General features: G+C 40.2%; 2 protein-coding genes across 3 annotated transcripts; both read left to right on the forward strand.

The window, feature by feature from the left end:
• Positions 1–2,006: 2,006 nt before the first annotated feature.
• Positions 2,007–6,534, forward strand: cops2 (COP9 signalosome subunit 2). The gene is made up of 13 exons (XM_077713885.1): positions 2,007–2,176; positions 2,558–2,671; positions 3,117–3,194; positions 3,281–3,406; positions 3,471–3,560; positions 4,101–4,178; positions 4,538–4,712; positions 4,779–4,957; positions 5,061–5,113; positions 5,346–5,443; positions 5,534–5,616; positions 5,847–5,905; positions 6,061–6,534. Exons 1-13 carry the CDS (start codon positions 2,123–2,125, stop codon positions 6,203–6,205), a joined length of 1,332 nt encoding a protein of 443 aa, XP_077570011.1. The 5' UTR covers positions 2,007–2,122; the 3' UTR covers positions 6,206–6,534.
• Positions 6,535–7,535: 1,001 nt separating this feature from the next.
• On the forward strand, positions 7,536–18,994 carry secisbp2l (SECIS binding protein 2-like). 2 transcript variants are annotated; one of them, XM_077712924.1, is made up of 18 exons: positions 7,536–7,814; positions 10,782–10,993; positions 12,367–12,691; positions 12,844–12,979; positions 13,597–13,820; positions 13,934–13,958; positions 14,057–14,172; positions 14,558–14,668; positions 14,758–14,862; positions 15,002–15,169; positions 15,267–15,408; positions 15,493–15,668; positions 15,803–15,935; positions 16,015–16,177; positions 16,750–16,970; positions 17,355–17,509; positions 17,602–17,821; positions 18,355–18,994. In XM_077712924.1, the coding sequence occupies exons 1-18, from the start codon at positions 7,794–7,796 to the stop codon at positions 18,978–18,980; spliced, it is 3,279 nt and encodes a 1,092-aa protein (XP_077569050.1). In that variant the 5' UTR covers positions 7,536–7,793; the 3' UTR covers positions 18,981–18,994. The 2 variants fall into 2 exon arrangements, with proteins under 2 accessions (XP_077569050.1, XP_077569051.1); XM_077712925.1 differs by having other exon boundaries at positions 14,060–14,172.
• The last annotated feature ends 289 nt before the right edge of the window (positions 18,995–19,283 follow it).

Genomic DNA, 19,283 nt, shown 5'->3' on the forward strand with positions numbered 1-19,283 from the left:
TATTTTAAATATCAAACAACCTTCTCATGTCTAGGTCGTAAATCAAGCCTATTCGTGTGTGGGCAGGCGATATTGTAGCGAGGAAACAGACAAATACAAAAAAATGAGGTGCTGATAATACCTTAAGGGTAAAGACGTGGAATATTTTAAAGCTGCTGTCATGCCAGTGTTTACAAGATAAAATAAAGTAGGGCATGGGTGGGGCGATTTTTTGGTTCCCACAATCAGGTTTAGAATGTAAGGGAATAAGAAAAGGGCAGCTGGTGGCTTGCCACCCCATTATCTCATAAACTAGGACTTTCTGTAGCTATGTGCTCCCTTGACAAGAAGCGTTTGAAGTTCTTAGGCAACAATGAATTCTCAACGTGTTTGCTCTTTCCTTGTCTGGGTGATATCATTGCATCCAATTGTTGTGGTATTTTAGTTGTCACAAAACACAGACATGCTTTACTTCACATCTGCATTTGTTATTCCACTTTTGGTCAAACATCGAGCCACCCTTAGATGAGTAGGTGTATAAGTCAAGCCATTTGTGTTGCAGCCTTTTAAAATGAACTTGAACACAATTCCATACTTGAATATACAACAATATGTGGTCCATTCCAAGAGTATAACATTTTTTTAGTTTGTATACTGTTGTTTTCCAATCAGGGTGTAATTGTTATCATCCTTTTTACACAAAAAAACGACATGATTTTTGCTGTTGTTGATTGCAACACAGACAAGCTGCTCATTGTTATTGCTTTATGTTTATCCAACACTTCAATTAATGATTTGTTGATAGATCTAAAGCACGCACTATCACTCAAATGACTCATCCCACAAAAGCAACAAAAGGGTGTGAACATACTGGAGCACATTCATAGCATGTGCAGACATATTGTGGTTTTTATGTGAATTCGGTAGACAGCCATACCATGTCAATATAACAACAATTTTTATTAATGTGAATATTTTGAAGGTTTTTTTTAGGCTGAAAGTCAAATGACAGATCAGCAGATGCACTCATCCTTCTACCACCAGTGTTTATAATTCATTCCTAGATATTGTAAATATTATGGCTCAATTGACTTTGTAGCATGGTGGATTTGAATTTTTCACTCACAGTCATCATTTTTTAAACACTTTTTTTTTAAAAAAGTAAACCCATGACACGAACTTTGCGTGGTCTTTACGGGAATAAAATGTCTACAAAACTTTCTACGAAGAACTTTCTAATGATGTGTGTATTGAAAACAGATGGATATTTAAGGGAAATTTCCACAGAAAAATAGGAAGCAGAATTTTTTTGGGGAGGAAGGGCTGACCTCTGTTGCAAATAGACAAAATAGTGATTGATATTTAAAGTTGAAGAGGTAAAGGTTTGTTGTAGTTGAATGTCATGTGACTTAAGTCAAAGTGGATTCTTTAGTGACACTTTTTTAACAGAGTTTCTGGGTTTGATTCCCTGCGCTAGTGACCCTGCTAAATTATCGTAAGTATCCTCCAGATAGTACTACACATCCAGGACATAGTGTCAAAGTACTTTGAGTGCCTTGAAAGAGAAAGAGTGAGTATAAGACTTAAAAGTAAGACATAAAAGTTTAAAAATACAACTGCATTATTCAAAATCCTGATGTGACTTGTATTAAATATTCTTTTAATGATGATCCCAGTTGACCCTTCCATGCAGGAATTAATTATTTATTTTCTTACACTCATTAAAATCGCTCCCTGCCATCGGCATTTAGTTATTGTTATTATTTATTGATTATTTATTTGCCTGCTTGTTTTTTGTAATTGTGCACTGTTTGGGTAGGATTTGAATCTCATTATACTTGTATAATGACGATAAAAGCATTCAATTCAAGTTAATCCGATGGCACTAAAACGAATTTGACGTTTATTGTTGTCAATGGCAGCCGATGTTAAGGTGAACTTTCGGGAACCCCAGTCAGAGATCATGCCGGAAGAGGCGATGCAACAGCGCCATCTTTCGACGGAAGTTGGCCTGCGGCGGCGCCTCTTTGCCTGCCGGACGCCACCTCCTCCCTAGCGTCCTCCCTCCTCCCTCCGCCGCAAACACACAGCACAGGCCGGGCCAAGTCTTCGTCTCTGAACAAGGACAACACGGACCCTCACAATGTCTGACATGGAGGACGATTTCATGTGTAACGACGAAGAGGACTACGACCTGGTATTTGTGATTAAAATGAGCCAACTGTGGCTTTTTTTTTCTCTGGAATGCAACCAGAAAGCAGCGAGAATGCGGGTTAGCTGCTGTTAGCCTGGTTGATAGTTAGCCTCTCGGGCTAATATTTCCCACAAGCTGGCCATTCACACGTTCGCCTCGTTGCTGCTGTCAAATATCCGACTCTTAAAATTAAAACACTTGGCTAAAGGATAGTTTTGGAGATACTTGCACGCGTTTTGCCTGTCCCGTGACGGAAACAACATTCCAGCCGGCTAGTTAGCAAATACGTTGCCTGATTTAAGTAGACGCTCCGAGTTTGATGACCATAGGAAGTGATGAGCAACTTGATAAAGTTGACAATGTTGCACATGTGCTACCATTCAGGAATATTCGGAAGACAGCAATTCGGAGCCTAATGTTGACCTGGAGAACCAGTACTACAACTCCAAAGCCTTGAAAGAGGATGATCCCAAAGCAGCGCTCAGCAGTTTCCAGAAGGTGGGGTTTTCCTCAATTTAACTCATTGCCTTCCATTGACAACGATAGCCGTCCAATACATTGAAGCTGCCACCTTTCCAGTTCAAATGTTTCGGACATCTACTGGTGATCAACTTGTTTAAATAAAACAGTAGAACGTTCAAATGAACCACAGGATTGGATGTCTGTCAATGGCAGCCAGTGAACTAATTAGATTAGAACTTTATTTCATCCCATATTTGTTAAATTTCTTGGTTGCAGTAGCAAGACAGACACAAAATACACAAGACATTATAGACCTAGGTAAAAAAAAAAACTAGAGCCACACACAGGACGTCCACACGGTAGGGGACCTTCTGCAGACTGAGACTGAGGTTACCGCACAATCCCTCAGTAGTCTGGAGGTTTTAAAGGTCATCATACACTGCTTCTTCCACTCACTGGTGATTTACATTTTGTTTTATAGGTACTGGAGCTAGAAGGCGAAAAAGGCGAATGGGGGTTCAAAGCACTGAAGCAAATGATTAAAATAAACTTCAAATTGGTAACTAATCTCCCACTGACCCCACAACCTGGAGCCCAGATGAACACTCCTACTCTAAATCTTTGTTTTGATGTCTTGTCACGCAGACTAACTTCCCAGAGATGATGAACCGATACAAACAGCTCCTGACGTATATAAGAAGCGCCGTCACCAGGAACTACTCGGAAAAGTCCATCAACTCCATTCTGGACTACATATCAACTTCCAAACAGGTATGACTGATATCTTCTGTTGTTTTGTCTCCGGATTACATTGTGTGGTTTCATGTGTCGCCAGATGGATTTACTACAAGAGTTCTACGAAACGACTTTGGAAGCTTTAAAAGATGCAAAAAACGACAGACTTTGGTTCAAAACCAACACAAAGGTACTTCAATATATTCTCTTCTGCTGTCATGGGTTAGTATTTTAGTAAGACTGGGACTTCATTAAAATATTTCTAGTTATGCTTCTGGACTAGAAGGCATGCACAACTATAAGTCCCACCCCCAAATTTGGCAAGAAACCTGTTTTTTTATTTGGTGGGGTCCCCGATCTGATCACATAATCGGAAATTGGGCCCAATCACAACATTTTCTGAGCATCCGAATCGAGTGAAAAAGATGGGAGGTTTCAAAATGACCCAATTTTAAAAGATGTCCAACAAGGCAATAATGTATAAAATGACTGGTGTTTCACAATTGAAGGTGTTTTATGGTTTCTACATAATTTGTATAAAAAAAGGAGGGTGCAGAAAAAGAAAAGAAAGTGTGTGTGCTCATCAGGGCCACTGGGAGGCAGCACTTTGCACAGAATAATAATTACACATGTGTGATAGGAGTTTTATTTTTGTAATGTATTAATTATAATGAAGTTGTCACCCTTAATTTTTAGCAAAACATGTAAGCAGTTTTTTTCTTTCCACTAGTTGGGAAAGTTGTACCTGGAAAGAGAAGAGTATGGAAAGCTGCAAAAAATCCTGAGGCAATTACACCAGTCTTGTCAGGTAAACAAACTGTTGAATACATAAAAGATGTCATAATTTCACATTTTATTGGTTGTTTGTAATTATTGAATTGCATTGGCATTCACAACTCTTTCCGATATTTTGGGAATAAATGGATTTCAAACCAAATGAAGAACACAACCTCGGTTAATGGACAAAGAAAATACGTACATAACACAAACCTGTCAAATAATATCTATCCTAACATTAGCACAACCATTCTGAGGCTATACTTTGCCTATTTGCTGTCTGGCGGTGATAGACATTGAACTAATTCTGACTGTGAGCGATAGCAGTTGTGGAAATATTTCCAAACAAATTCTACTCAAAGATGATGTGCAATGACATGTTTGTCGCAGACGGACGATGGCGAGGATGACCTCAAGAAAGGGACGCAGCTGTTAGAGATCTACGCTCTGGAAATTCAGATGTACACGGCACAAAAAAACAACAAGAAATTGAAAGCCCTGTACGAGCAGTCACTCCACATCAAATCTGCCATCCCTCATCCACTTATAATGGGCGTCATTCGGGGTAAGCCCTCGTCTATCCAGCAATTTTTTTCCGATGAATAACGTGCGCTCGTTTGCTCGCCAACAGAGTGCGGCGGGAAAATGCATCTGAGAGAGGGCGAGTTTGAGAAAGCTCACACAGACTTCTTCGAGGCCTTTAAAAACTACGACGAATCCGGAAGCCCAAGACGGACGACGTGTTTGAAGTACCTGGTGCTTGCCAACATGCTAATGAAGTCGGGAATCAATCCTTTTGACTCGCAAGAGGTGTGTGCGGTTTTTAGATATCATTTTCTAGTGCCTAGTAGCATAAACAATCGTATTTATCTTTTTCAAATCTTCATATTTCCTTTTTTCCCCACCATCAAAGGCCAAACCATACAAAAACGATCCAGAGATATTAGCAATGACGAATTTAGTAAGGTAAGGATGTAATCTTCTTTTAATCAATATTTCTGTCCTGAGTAATAAGATTAAAATATGATTACATTGTTAAGGCAGTCCCTTAGGTATTTTGGATGGAAATAATCTATCAAATTCATATAATTTTTGCTTAATTATATTTTTTAATTTTGATTTCTTTAGGATTCCACGTGTCCACCATTATTAGTAAAGTACTCAATTAAATTTCTGGTTGTTTCTTTCCTTCTTCCAGCGCCTACCAGAATAACGACATCACTGAATTTGAGAAAATATTAAAAACAAATCACAGTAACATCATGGACGACCCCTTCATCAGAGAACATATAGAAGGTGAGTGGTGATAGTGACTAGCGGCAGTGGCTGTGACCGTATACCAAAAATGTATTGCCAATACAGTCACACCTTTATTTTTCTTTTCAGAGCTGCTGCGGAATATCAGAACTCAAGTACTTATAAAACTCATCAAACCATACACAAGAATACACATCCCTTTTATTTCGAAGGTAAACTGACTGTTTTGGGTTTTTGTGGATGTTAAATGGCTGTTTCTCGTTAGAGTTTAATGAACAATGTCAAATAAGAGTTTTAATGTTATTGACATGATTACTGCAGATTAAACACAGCATCAAAAAATTGAAACAAATGAATTATCTTAATAACAGTTTAAAATGCAAAGCAAATAGCAAAAAACTTTAATTTGCCGTGGTGGTTGCATTTTTACTTTGTGTTTCAGGAGCTAAATATCGACGTTTGTGATGTGGAGAGTCTGCTGGTGCAGTGCATTTTGGATAAGTAAGTGTCTGCTTTGTTTGATTTATTATTATTATTGTTGTTGTACTTTTGATTTTCCTCATGATTGTGAAATTACACCAAAAAAAGTTGAACTTTTTTTTGGCATTTTCAGCAAATGACTTCTGTTTTTGAAGCTTTCTATTTGTCTTCCTCAGCACAATCCACGGGCGAATCGACCAAGTCAACCAACTACTAGAACTGGACTACCAGAAGAGGGGAGGGGCTCGTTACACAGCTTTAGACAAATGGACAAATCAGCTGAACTCTCTCAACCAGGCCATTGTGAGCAAGCTCACATGATGCCTTTTGGAAAAGAAAAAAAAATCCAGAGACAAGTAAAATGGCATGTTTGAACACATCCATCGAGTATGCTACCGTGCTTCGGAGACGAGAGACGCCGCTCGTTTTGGAAAAGGGCCACAGATTTTCGAGAAGAACCCCCGAGATTGAGTTGTTTTGTTCCGATGAGAGGAAATCACTGACACTGTTGTTTTTCATGTACCAGATTGGCAGATCCTTCCATGTGCAGATACTATATTGGTTGTTCAATTGTGTATGAGAAGACATACACAGTATTTTAATGTATACTGTTGCCTGTTGGTAATAAACAAACTCCTGTCAGCACTTAATATGTTGAACTTGGAAATGAGATCCAGTTGTCTCACTACTGGGGAAAGGAAGGTATGAGGAAACGTTCAGATTGCCATAATTTTGTTAACACAATTGATAATGATGAGCCAATGAAATGTTTATGTTCAGGTTTTTTTCTTTTCTTTATGTAGTTGATTTTTTTGTCTTGTAAAACCTCTCTTGCTTTGATATCCTATGGATATGGGAAATTAACCTCATGCATGAGTAAAATATTTGCAATGACAATGGCTTTTAGGACGTCTAAAATTTAATTGGTGATGTGTGGGGTCCCAGTTAATCACATTCATTCTGTTTAGTGTTTTTTTCTCTCACAAAAACCTGAACTGAGTATGTAGGTATTTAATTTACTGTACATACTCTTATAAACTTTTTTCATTTAATTATATACAGTTTAAAACAAAACATTCATAAACAAAATAATTCAAATGAGGAGCAATGCTTTTGCTTTTAGATTTCATTATATTTCACTTGTTTTTCCTTTTAAAAATTACTAAGTATGAATTTATGCATATGGTGCTTATCAATAATTGTTCAATTTAAATAGGTCTTTGACTGTAGTTAGAGTTAGGGATGTCCTCAATCTTATAAGGTTATTTTCCATGAATCAAAATGGGTGTAAAATATCTCATGAAGTTTTGACTCCTTTGGCTTTAGCAGCAATAATTCCATTTTAATGGGAGCGTTTAGTAGCGATCGTTCAATCGGCCACAATTAAATTGAATTAAATGCCCTATGATGATGATCATTCCACGCCAGCCTCCCCAGTTGAAATTGATTTGCTGTCTATAACTGTCAATGACTGGCTATATATGGAACAAAATACTTCATACAAAAATACATCATCAGGACATCCTTACTATCAATAGCCCTCACAAGATGGATTGGACGTCCATCACAGTCAATGGCAGACTTCTTCCTGCGCCTCTATGACGGCATTTGTTGCGCTGGATCTCCCAGCCAATAGGAGCATCGCTGTGCCTCAACTACTTCCGCTCAGGTGACTCCTGTTTCCACTGGAGTTGACTCGGCTTCAGTCGCAGTTTAGCCAGCGGCTAACCATCGGCTAGCGGATCATCTCAGCCTCGAACCCGTTCATACACGCAACCAGAACCGAGCGGACCTCCGGGGTATTTTGTTGTTGTTGTCGTTATCGTTTACGATGAAAAAGATAAAAAGGCCCACATCCTGACGTCCACTGTGGGGTCAATGACGGACAGTCGCCGCGTTGGTGACTGACATGGATGCGAGTCACATTAAGGTAATTACTTATTTTTCTAATAATTGTCTATTTTTTTTTACCACTCTCTTTATTTGTGTTATGTAGAAAGGTCGGTTGTATTATTCAAGCATGAATATGTAATGCAAACGGTCGAAGCGTTATAAATTTGTCAAATCGATGCCCAAAACGGAATTGTTGATTAATAGCGTAAATCTAAATTTATTTAGCATTTTAATTCATGAATATGCGCATTCATACACCTTTTAAACAGCATTCTTTCGATGGGGAAGCTAGCCAGCAAGGCTAACGGCAAGTGATTGTTTTTTTTACATCCACTATCAGTCATTGAATAATATTGCATTTTAATATCCGCCACGCAAGTTTATTGTGTTTTTTTTAATCGCCACTGCAGGATATAGCATGTTCTATACCGTTCTTCCTTGCCTGAGGCGACGATCGCCGTCAATATTGATGCTAATTCGGCTAGTGAGCTAGATGAGCCAAAACATCTCAGCTGTCACTCACTTGGCGACGTTTGGACTCTGCAACGGCTGAGTGACAATTTACTTATTCGAACCCCATCGAAACTGTATTAACTACCAGGGAGCCATTCTTAGGAACGCGCTAGAGAGTTTTTTTTAGGTGAGGCGCCGATCGTAAGAAGAACGTCTGGTTCGTCAACATTTATGACATTCCAGTACGTAGTTTTTTTCAGTGGAGCGCAGAGACACTCGGCGTGGCAGTGTTTTGACGTGACGTCAGAAGGTGTGGTGGTCCCCAAAAGAGCTGCTAAGGACAGGTGACAACAAAATATGGACGTTTAATATACTTTTAGCTTGGATTAAAATGTTTAAACAGCGCAGATAAATGCCATGGTACTTAAAATGACCAATAAACACAATAAGCATGCTCAGACTTCCTATTACTACTAGTGGTATGTGTATATGTCTTGTGCTTTTATATAAGACAATTTATCCCTAGCCAATTCATTCTTAAATGAATGCCTTGTATTTTTATTATAAAAGTATAATGTAATTTAAAGTTTCACCATGAAGTGCACAAATAAATAACCAATAAATAATCATAACAAATAAATAAGTGAATAAGTAGTTGCATAATAAGTCGTCAACAACATGAATAAGTCGTCAATAGCATTAATATGTAGTCAACAATATAATTAGTCACATAATATGTAATCAATAACATACATGCTTTGGCATGATGTAGGAGGTTATGCTGCTCTTCCCTATGTCACAGTGAGACTGTAGAAAACATTTGTGTTTAGAAAAAGAATGATTGCCTATTAAAAAAAATAAATTTAAGGGGTACAGGCTCTATCACTCTACAAGTAAAATACATCATTTGCAGATTGTGATTTTGGGTGCTCTGGTAGTGCACAGGTGTCAAGTTGAACAAAAATTGTCTCATCAGTTACATGTTGTCCTTTGCCTAAATTGTTCTGAATGTCTCAAAATTTAGTCACATATTAAATAAATGCTTCAATGGCCTTCAGTGCTAAACCCAGCCCACTTGTTTCACACTTGTAGGTTATGTGCATGCAGTTAAAAAGTGAGAAATAAACATTACTGACAAAGCACTTATCAAGGTCTATGAAGGTCCTTGAGTCTCACAAAACTAAGCCTTCAGTGGACTGCTGTCTAAATGTGCATTGGTTCTACCATCCCCAATAGATGCCCATCTGCCTGTGACTTGAATGCAACAATCGCAGCTATTCTCCTTTAGGCGCTCACTAAGTGACACACGCAGTGACCGTTGAGGGTTTGGTCATCTTGGAGGCTTCGAAGACAAATGTTACTTCAATCTAACCATCTTGTCCGAGTGTTCTAAGTTCCTTTCCATGCTGTGTAATTAGATTATCCTGTGCTACTGTCTCTGTTATCCTCTCAGTTTTAATCCTGTCACAGCCTTCTAAGGGAGCCTTTCACTTCACTGAGACTAGTTATTGATGGCTTGAATAGACTTTCTGGGATTCTTATTGTCTTATTTGTGTGTCGGTTCCTGCTGATTTTGGTGCATTTCCAGATTAATTCTTGAGCAATGTGCAGTAGTGCATGCACTTGATGACACATTTTAGAAACACCTCGTTTTCTGGCACCCTTGTTGAAAAAAATCAAATAATTTAATTATGTAAATATACAGTCTGAATTAGCGACAACAGATGACAACAACCCCACAGGGCAGATCAGATCATCTACTGGTTCGCACGTTTGGGACCTCTGGTCTCATCCCACTATCACTCGGTTGCTCAAGGCAGTCATCCTGCATCTTGAAAGTCAAAGTTGGTGTTTAGTTTTATTGAATTGGCTATCCGGGCATATTTGCAACATTTGTATTCAGACAATTCAACATCTGTGGATTTGTGAAGGAAAAATGTGGGAGGTGGTGAGGAACCGTGAACCATCACTGGATGTGTATCACAATAGCTGTCTGTGTAAGATGTACAGACTTCACTGTAACTTGCATCCCAAGCACTGTTTGAGAGAGATTAGGAAACGTCTTTGTTCGTTGAACTTGCTTACCCCCAAAGATAAATCTGCATCACTTCTTTTAAGAAGTACATTTTAATAAACCATTCCAATTTCGAATGGCATGTTCTCTATCTCATTACCTGGTTGAATAAAAAATAGTAATTGTAATCCAAACTGTCAAATATATTATACTTGACATGGTACATCTATGCTGATTAAGTCGGTGGACATTTCTTGGAAACGTCAACAGCATTAAATTCCTGAATGTACTTTATCGAGTGCAAAAAACTCGTCTCAAAATGACGGAACCAGGTCTTCATTAAACAAAGAAATAGCACATTTTAGGCTTTTTTTTTAATGTAGTCAGTTTCAGTCACGACACAATAATCTTCCCGATCCGCGGCACGTAAATTGCTATAAATAACCAGGCCTTGAACCTTAACTATGTTTGCCATTCCTATGCCTCTTGTGTGGGGTAATTTGCATCTGTTGTTAGCATTCCTAAACCTCTTGGCAGGATGTGAAACTTTCCGCCGAAGTGGAACCGTTCATCCCGCAGAAGAAAGGTCTTGAAGGATCCTTGGTCAGCATGAGTCTGTCTGGAGAGCCAGGAGGTGGTGGAGGAGGAGGAGGGGGCATTGGAGGAGGCAACGGAGGGGTGGAAACTACTCCTATACCCAGCTACCTCATCACTTGCTACCCTTTTGTCCAGGAGAGCCAACCCAACAGGTACGGTCAGTGTCACTCGGTTGGGAAATGTTTACAGGGTAGCGCTGTTGCTGTATTATGTTTTCTTGAGCTTCTTCTGATTGCATTTGTTTTGAATGTAAGAATCAGATCATGTCAAGAAGCCAGTTTGTTTCCTGCCCTTTTCCTCTCCCATTAGAGTTCAGCCAATGCATCAGTTTGAGAGCAGGCATCTCCATGAGCATGACTACCCCCGTTGTCCTCCTTGTCTCAAGTCTGAATCCCTTAAAATAATGTTTTGTTTTGTTTTTTGATATAAATTTAACCCTCATTAGCTGTGTGTGTGTGCAGATTAACGCAGTGATTATTTGAGTCTAATTTACACAAGAAAAAGGTCATGATTTTACCTAGGGTCTCATGCATGTCGAACCCAGTTATTGTTTGACAAAAGCCTCCGGAATCTGCCATGGGTACACTGCCTATCTAATTAACAAAGACGCAGGGCGTCATATCAGCGCTGTCTCTGACTGAACCCGTTTTGTCAGGTGTTGCGAAAGTGGATGAGGTGAAGCGTCTCTTCTCATTCTGAGGAGATCCATAGAACAGATTACTTTGGGATGAATGAACATGTTCTATTTAATATTTGAATGTGTTTTTGACATAGTTTGAACGATCTGAGCGAAATGTATCTATTTTTTCCTCCCATATCATCTGATCTTTGTTCTTCTCACGTTTTTTCCAAACTCAATTTTTTTTGAATAGTTTTTTTAACCTGACCATTTTTAAGAATCTGCCTAGACAATAAATCAAATTGAGAGTCAATAAACTATTTTCCTCAAATAGTATGTAAACACTGACATTAAATTAGGGATCTTCTTGCAAACTACACTTCTTGCGGTCAGCATTTTCAATAGCATACGGACAGTGATGTTCCAGTGGTAGTGTTTCCATCAACTTCTTTGTTTGTTCATTTGGTGATCTTCTGTATCCTGCATACATCCGGTTCGTTGTTTCCTTCCCCGCCATTTGAATGCAAGGAAATGGCTGCTAAACGTGGGTTGGATGTCAAATACCAACATTTCTCTCCTAGGAGCAACACACCAACTTTACTAATCATCATGTACGTTATTCTTGTGCCACCAATGCAGTTTAAGAAGGGATCTTTCTCCTCTTTACAAAATCATATGTTGTGTTTTGTCGTTATTTTCATTACTGTAGAGAATCAGATCATGATGGAATCGTATTTATTAAATGAGTTAATCAATTGAGTAAATTGATAAGATAGATTATATTTCTCAAGTGTTGTAATATTTTTTGCTGGCTTCTGTAATTCAATCCGTCTCTGCTAGTAGTGCATTTTAAATGAATACTCATTTTAAATAAACTTTAAATCTGAGCTCTTTTGTTCTTAACAGGCAACATCAAATGTACAATGCAGGGGAGCTGCGCTGGCAGCAACCCAACCCTGGCCCCGGCGGTCCTTACCTGGCCTACCCAATCATGTCCTCCCCTCAGCCACCTGTGTCCAATGACTATACTTACTACCAGATAATGCCTGCCCCATGCCCGCCTGTCATGGGCTTTTACCAGCCATTTCCTAGCACGTATGGAGGCCCAGTGCAGCCAGGTGTTGTCAACCCAGTTTCGCCAGACGTTGGCGAAAGGCTTCTATCTCATGGACCGCCATATGGGATGGCGCATCAACGAGGGAGGGGGATGGGTCGACCTAATCTCCCAAAGGTAAAAAAAGGTCTACTCTCCTTCTGTGGTTATTTGATTTACAGTTGGAAAGAAAAGGAAATGTTCATTTTGATATTTTGAATTTTTAGTATAGTTGTAAGTCTCGCTACCATGATTACAGCAAAGTGTCTTTCTCTTATGATGAAAATCAGCAACAGTTAGGTGTTTGCCAGCCGCCGAGGGGCCGCAGACCTCCAAACAGAAGTTTGGTCATGCAGAAGGAACTGTGCCCCATGGCACATGATAGTTGGAGTAAGAAAGTACTGGTAGATGCATCTCAGCAGACAGGTATGTATCTTCTTGTAGTGCTTAAATTATTTAGAAAATGTATGAATACTTAAAAAAGGAATATTGGCAATCTTGCATTGGAGTCTTTGTCTCAGAAGTATGTTATTTTCATTTTAAGGAGGAAATAGGTGCTATGCCAGTGACCTGTCCTGTCATACAGGCTCATGATGCAATTGCTTGTGTTCATAGACAAAAAGGGAATGTAGAGATTCCAGTTGAGCTATTTCCCACTGCGCAAACAAAGTGTGACCTGTAATGATTCTGGTTTTAAGAAATTAAATGACTCTTGTATTTATGTTTATGCCTTGGCAATGCAACCTAGTCACACAGTTTGTTGACAAAAAATATTAGGTGGCTTGTTGCCTGGTTAGAACGGAATACAACAAAGCACCATTTTGACTAGTATTATTTTAGGCTCTATTGGGGTCTGATCTGATCCTGTTTTTTTCAGTATACATATTCTTCAGATGCTGACGCCTGAATTGTCCATTCAGTTAAAATAATGCAACCATTAAATGACAAATAATAGTTTTTGTATTAAAGTGAATCCCTCAAGAAATGCTCTGTTAGCATTATAAATAGAAATTACCCTAAAAAGATTTTTGGTACCGCATCAGATTTCCCAGGTGAAATTGCAGGCCGGTGTTTCATGGAACCGGCCAGTCCAATGCTATGGACGACCCGAACAAATAGGCTACAGGGATCAAATCCAGCTGAAAGCTACAGCGATCAGGGTACCAGCGAAGTCGATATAGACAGTGACAGTGGATACTGCAGCCCCAAACACAAACAAGCAACAGGAGTAGCCCATCAAACTGCAAAGGCATCAACATCATCCAACGTATGTATTACAGTTAATTTTAATTATTTGATATATTTAATATCAAGTCATATTCAAAGCACACTGCACTTTATACACTATCAAGTTAACAGATCTACTTTTTATTTCTCTAGGGAGTTGAGACTGGTGTAATGACAAGTAAGTGTTGAAAGTTTTCAACAAATGTTGGACCCTTTCCAATTCACACATCAAAGCATGCTGTTCTCATGGCCCCATTGTTGTTTTTTGTCTGCCAGCAGGTACTTGGGTAAATGTAACTTCACAGGCTACGCAGAAGCCCTGGGGAGACAAGAACGGTCATTTCCACAGAGTAGACCAAAGGAAGAACCCTGAACAGAAAAACTTCTCACAGGTGCAGTCCACTGAACCTGCTTGCTTGCATCGATGAAATCACTGATTATTTACATTTTGGATGCTCATACTGTTATGTTTTTGACACACCTGCAACTAAATGGTTGCAACAATACAAGGATTTTAGTGTTAACGTATTGTTAGATACATTTGTAATAAATATGGAAGAGGTTCTTACATTTTGGGTTATTGAGGTCAAAGATCATAAAGGTCTGAAATAGAAATAGTTTGTGGTCAAGATATCAAAAGAAAAAATAAAGCCATTATCAGAATTGCAGGACATTTTTGTGATGTGAACCAAGAGAGGAGATTATAAATTTGGGGTAATGACGCCTGAGGTCACAGAGGTCAAAATGATTCTTTTTTTTTTTTTGTGTGTGTGGTAGGATTTCCACAGTGTTATTCCAGGACGTGGTCTTCCAAATCACTCAGAACAAAGACTACAGCCAGGGCTGCTCGCTCGTGATGAGATCACTCCAAAACCCCTCTACTTTGAAGTAGGAAAACCGGATAACCTTGATAATCTAACATTACCCTTTTAAACTCATTCATTTGTTTCTCTTGTGTACATTTTGCACATTTCAAGGACGAAGATGAGTTCCCAGATTTAGCCAGTGGCCATGGTGTCCAACGCTGTGCCAAAGCAGAAGTCGCTCAGACACAAGTGCAGCCAAGGTTACATAGAAATATGGTAAGTCAAGCATAAACTTGTAGACTAATATCAGAATTTCCAATGACCAGTAATTCCATCTTGCCAGCAGTTTCTGACCTGCTTTATAATAGTGTCACGGTAAGTGTAACAGTTTAGATTCTATTTTTGCTTTTTGCAGATAGAAAACATTGCAGAAGACTCCCCCATCAACATTATGCAGACACCAATCCGCATTACCACATCTGTTCCCAAAAGGGCAAAGAGCCATCGGAAGAAAGCCCTGGCTGCTGCCAAGGCCACAGCTCAGGAATACTCGGAGATTAGTATGGAACAGCAAAAACTACAGGTACGATTTTGTGTTAAAATCTCAACATTTAATATTAATCTGGGGTCAACTGTTTGAGTTGTGTGACCTCTTCTGTTTTTTCTTTCCCTCCAAACAGGAGGCCCTCATTAAGGCAGCAGGGAAGAAGAGCAAAACTTCTGTTCCGTTAGATTTAGGAGATATGCTGGCAGCTTTAGCTAAACAGCAGCAGGCCATGAAGGCCAAACAAATCACAAATACCAAGCCACTTGCTTTTACAGGTAACATTTTCAATTGCAACTTAGCACCCATTCTGGAATTCTGCACTTGAATTTGACATATCTACTTGGTTTTATTTTCCTCAGTGGGAACAATCACTCCATTCCACAGTTCAGCTTCAACCAACTTGGCAGCCATGTTGAAGGGTCACCCTCAACCACAAATGGGAGCCCTTAACCCTCTGGATTCTACTCCTCCACGGATGAAACGAGGGAAGGAGCGGGAGATCCCCAAAGTCAAGCGCCCTACAGCCCTTAAAAAGGTAAACGACAGGTGCAAATTGTTAGGGGGACCACTTAACATGACCCTCTTTCACAATGGCTACCATGGAACAGCATAGAAAAAACAGCTCATTCTTATTTTCGTTTGCATTCTCTTTTTTTCTGGTTTTCTTAGATTATTCTCAAAGAACGAGAAGGAAAAAAAGGTAAAACAAGCATGGATCATGAGTCCTCAGCCCATGAAGAGCATGGGGCTGATTGTTTACATTTTACTGAAGACCTTTCCCAGGAGCCTGCATCTCAAGAAGGTGGCCTAAATTAGACGTGTGTCTATGTAGTATGTGTTTAGGAAAATGAGTTAATAATTCTTTCTTTATTTTGTCACAGAAAATGGTCTTAGTGTACCCAGTGATGCATCCCTCTCGCCAGCCAGTCAGAATTCACCATACAGCATTACGCCTGTTTCGCAGGGTTCTCCTTCAAGTTCAGGCATCGGAAGTCCTATGGCTTCAAATGCAATCACAATCATCCACAGTCGTCGTTTCAGAGAGTAAGTGACTCGCTCAGGAATTGGTATGTGGCATGAGCGAGCAGTTGTCCATCCCCAAAATAGCTCACGTCTGAAAATGAGCGGGCATTTGTTTGCACAAGACCGAATTGTTGAGCATGGCTCACGTCGGAGACAATGTGCCTCCTCGGCAAAAATGCATGCGAGACGCAACAACCGTGTCTTTGTGGCTTAAGCTGGAGGCCTATTGTCCTTGCTCACCCTTTTTCTAACACATTTTTTCATTTGCATTTAAACCCACGAAGGGCTCCCGACTTAACTTTTGTTCACCGAAGGTTTCCACCTGCTCTTCATTTGACACGTTGTCTTACTTCTAATTACATTCTGGACAGTTCGAACATATTTTGGTGGTGTTAGAGCTATTACTTACTTAATTATAGTGTAGTATAAGCATTTAATGCAGTGCTACTTGAGAGTTTAAGTTTTTCTGTAACCAGGTTTGTGACTCTCTTACTCATGCCAATGAGTATTTTGCCAATTACAAGTGAAATCAATGCAATTTTATCTCTTCTAACTTCCTCAAATTCATTTTTTCCTCACATATTACTTGTCAGGTACTGTAACCAAGTCCTGAGCAAGGAGATCGACGAGAGCGTGACGCTACTGCTGCAGGAACTGGTTCGTTTCCAAGAAGTCGTCCACCAGAAAGACCCTATCAAGGCCAAGTCCAAACGGCGCCTGGTCATGGGCCTCCGAGAGGTCACAAAGCACATGAAGCTGTGTAATTTAAAGTGCGTCATTATCTCTCCAAACTGTGAGAAGATCCAAGCCAAAGGTAAGATATTTATTAAAGCTCTGACCTAATTTCTGCCATGGCACAGGAAAATGAGTGACATTGTGAATCATTTTTTGCAAAATGTAGCTTTCTGTAAAATCAAAGAGAGCTATTCTAACTTCCCAATGACATGTTGCTCTGATCTTTTATGTCTGGGGGTTTTATGTCCTGGGGTTATCCATGTTAGGGAATCTGACCCTTGTTTCAGACTTTAAACAATTTATGTCTTCCAACGAGCATTTTAAGTCCGAATGAAGTTTCTTAGCCTGAGAATGCAACAAATGGCATTTAGGGACGTGACACTTTTACCCTTGCCATTTAACCATTAATGCTTGATAATTTTCCAGGATTTTGAAATTTCCTGTGCCTTATGCTGTGTCGCAGGTGGCTTGGATGAAGCTCTGTACAATGTCATTTCTATGGCGCGAGAGCAGGAGATTCCATTTGTATTTGCTCTGGGTAGAAAAGCGCTTGGACGATGCGTCAACAAACTTGTATCTGTTAGTGTAGTTGGAATCATAAACTATTCTGGAGCAGAGGTAGGATAGCCCCCCTATGTTACTACTACTACTACTGTCTATTTCTTTGATTGCTCTAAAACAGAGTCAAAATTCTCATTTTCACCTCACAGCGCCTATTCGAGCATTTAGTGTCACTAACAGAAGAGGCAACAAAGGCCTACAAGGAAATGGTGTCGTCTCTGGAGCAGGAGCAAGCAGAGGAGGCTTTGAAACATGTCAAGAAAGTCCCACACCACATGGGACACTCTCGCAACCACTCCGCAGCCTCCGCTACCTCCTTTTGCTCAGTTATCTCGGAGCCCATCTCTGAGGTTAATGAGAAGGAATATGGTGAGTCCCTTCTCTAGTTTTTTTGTGTATTTATTTTTGTCTGTTTTACTGCTAACAGTATCAGCTTTGAATTCAACTTTTTAGTAAATGGCGTACAATAGTACAGTTTGTTTTGTGCAACCTGGCCCCCCGGGACAACATTTTACCTTTCTTTATTTAGTATTCAAAACATGCACTGGTTTGATCAAAATCGTGCAATTTCTCAGAAAAATCAATTGTAATAACCTGGACTGAACTCTTATCGACACGGTGCATTCTTGCCATCTGCTGGTTCATGTAGAGCAGTAAAGTGGTTTCTAAGTTTTTAACTCATCCTTGGTATTGAATTTGGATTTTAAGTGACGAGACGACAGAAGGTTTACAGGTGGGAAATGTATTTCATTTAACGGTTGAGTAATTCATGAAAGGTGGGAACCTCTTGTAATTGCCCCAAACAAATGCAGACCCTTATACTGATGCTCCGTGTTATGATGTGATCCAGGAATTTTTGTTTTTTTAAGAAAACATTTATAAATCATTTTCCTTTTCTGCAGAGACTACAAACTGGCGAAGTATGGTTGAAACCGTAGACGCTCCAGAAACAGCTGAGGCCGAAGTAAGCGCCCCTTCGCCTCCTGTGGCCCCTTGCAGAGACAATGAGACCGTGTCAGCTCCCGCAAGCGCCGTGCCTCAGAGGGCAACACCGGGTCACGGCGAGCGGGACGAGGTCCGCGCCGACGACCGTCTGGAGCTGGCTTCTCAGCAGAGTACGGAGACCGGTTCGCTGGACGGCAGCTGCAGGGGCCCGCTTAACTCCTCCATCACTTCCACCACCTCCACCCTGGTGCCCGGCATGCTGGAAGAGGCCGAGCAGGAGGACGAAGAAGAAGAGGACTACACTCCCAAGCCCATTTCCGTGGAGGTACCCACCCTCAACAGCCGTATTGAATCGTGGTTGTCCAAAACCCTGGAGATGCAGCTGGGAAAAACCCAGGACAGTACAGAAGAGGAAGAAGATGAAGAGGAGGAAGACGAGGAAGAGGAGGAGGAGGAAGCAGAAGATGAAGATGAAGAGAGAGTACATAGCGGGGAGGAGGAAGGCCTCGTTACAGATGGCATCTCGGATACCAAGGTGGAGGACAAAATAAAAGAGGTAGAGGCAAAGGAGGTCACGGCCTGAGAAGATGGAGGGCATTTCCTCATCCCATAAAACCAGCCACTGGTATCCTTGCTTCCTCCACTTCCTGATACTAGATCTAATTTCGCACCTAGGGACTGATTTACTCAAGGTTTGTGCCTAGAGAGGCGGGCACAAACTCGAGTGCTCACATAAAAAAAACATGGAAGCCCCTAACTGGTAACCAACTTTTTCTAACAAGACCTTTAATCTTGAGGTGACACAGCACCTTTTGGCGTTAGTGTACTCACTTTGAACATTAGCAGTTCTGCTCGATGGGGAGATGATTTAAAAAAAATGTGCCAA

This window comes from Stigmatopora nigra, chromosome 3, assembly GCF_051989575.1.
Source record: "Stigmatopora nigra isolate UIUO_SnigA chromosome 3, RoL_Snig_1.1, whole genome shotgun sequence".
NCBI lineage: Eukaryota > Metazoa > Chordata > Actinopteri > Syngnathiformes > Syngnathidae > Stigmatopora > Stigmatopora nigra.

What these genes read in the sequence shown, in the direction of transcription:
- cops2 (XM_077713885.1), top strand. Translation starts at nt 2,123, where the DNA reads ATGTCTGACATGGAGGACGATTTCATGTGTAACGACGAAGAGGACTAC. An exon ending in GGTTCAAAACCAACACAAAG is followed by an intron (nt 3,561 to 4,100) that starts GTACTTCAATAT and finishes TCTTTCCACTAG; the next exon opens with TTGGGAAAGTTGTACCTGGA. An exon ending in GTGCAGTGCATTTTGGATAA is followed by an intron (nt 5,906 to 6,060) that starts GTAAGTGTCTGC and finishes TGTCTTCCTCAG; the next exon opens with CACAATCCACGGGCGAATCG.
- secisbp2l (XM_077712924.1), top strand. Translation starts at nt 7,794, where the DNA reads ATGGATGCGAGTCACATTAAG. An exon ending in CAGGAGAGCCAACCCAACAG is followed by an intron (nt 10,994 to 12,366) that starts GTACGGTCAGTG and finishes TGTTCTTAACAG; the next exon opens with GCAACATCAAATGTACAATG. An exon ending in CAAGGTTACATAGAAATATG is followed by an intron (nt 14,863 to 15,001) that starts GTAAGTCAAGCA and finishes TGCTTTTTGCAG; the next exon opens with ATAGAAAACATTGCAGAAGA.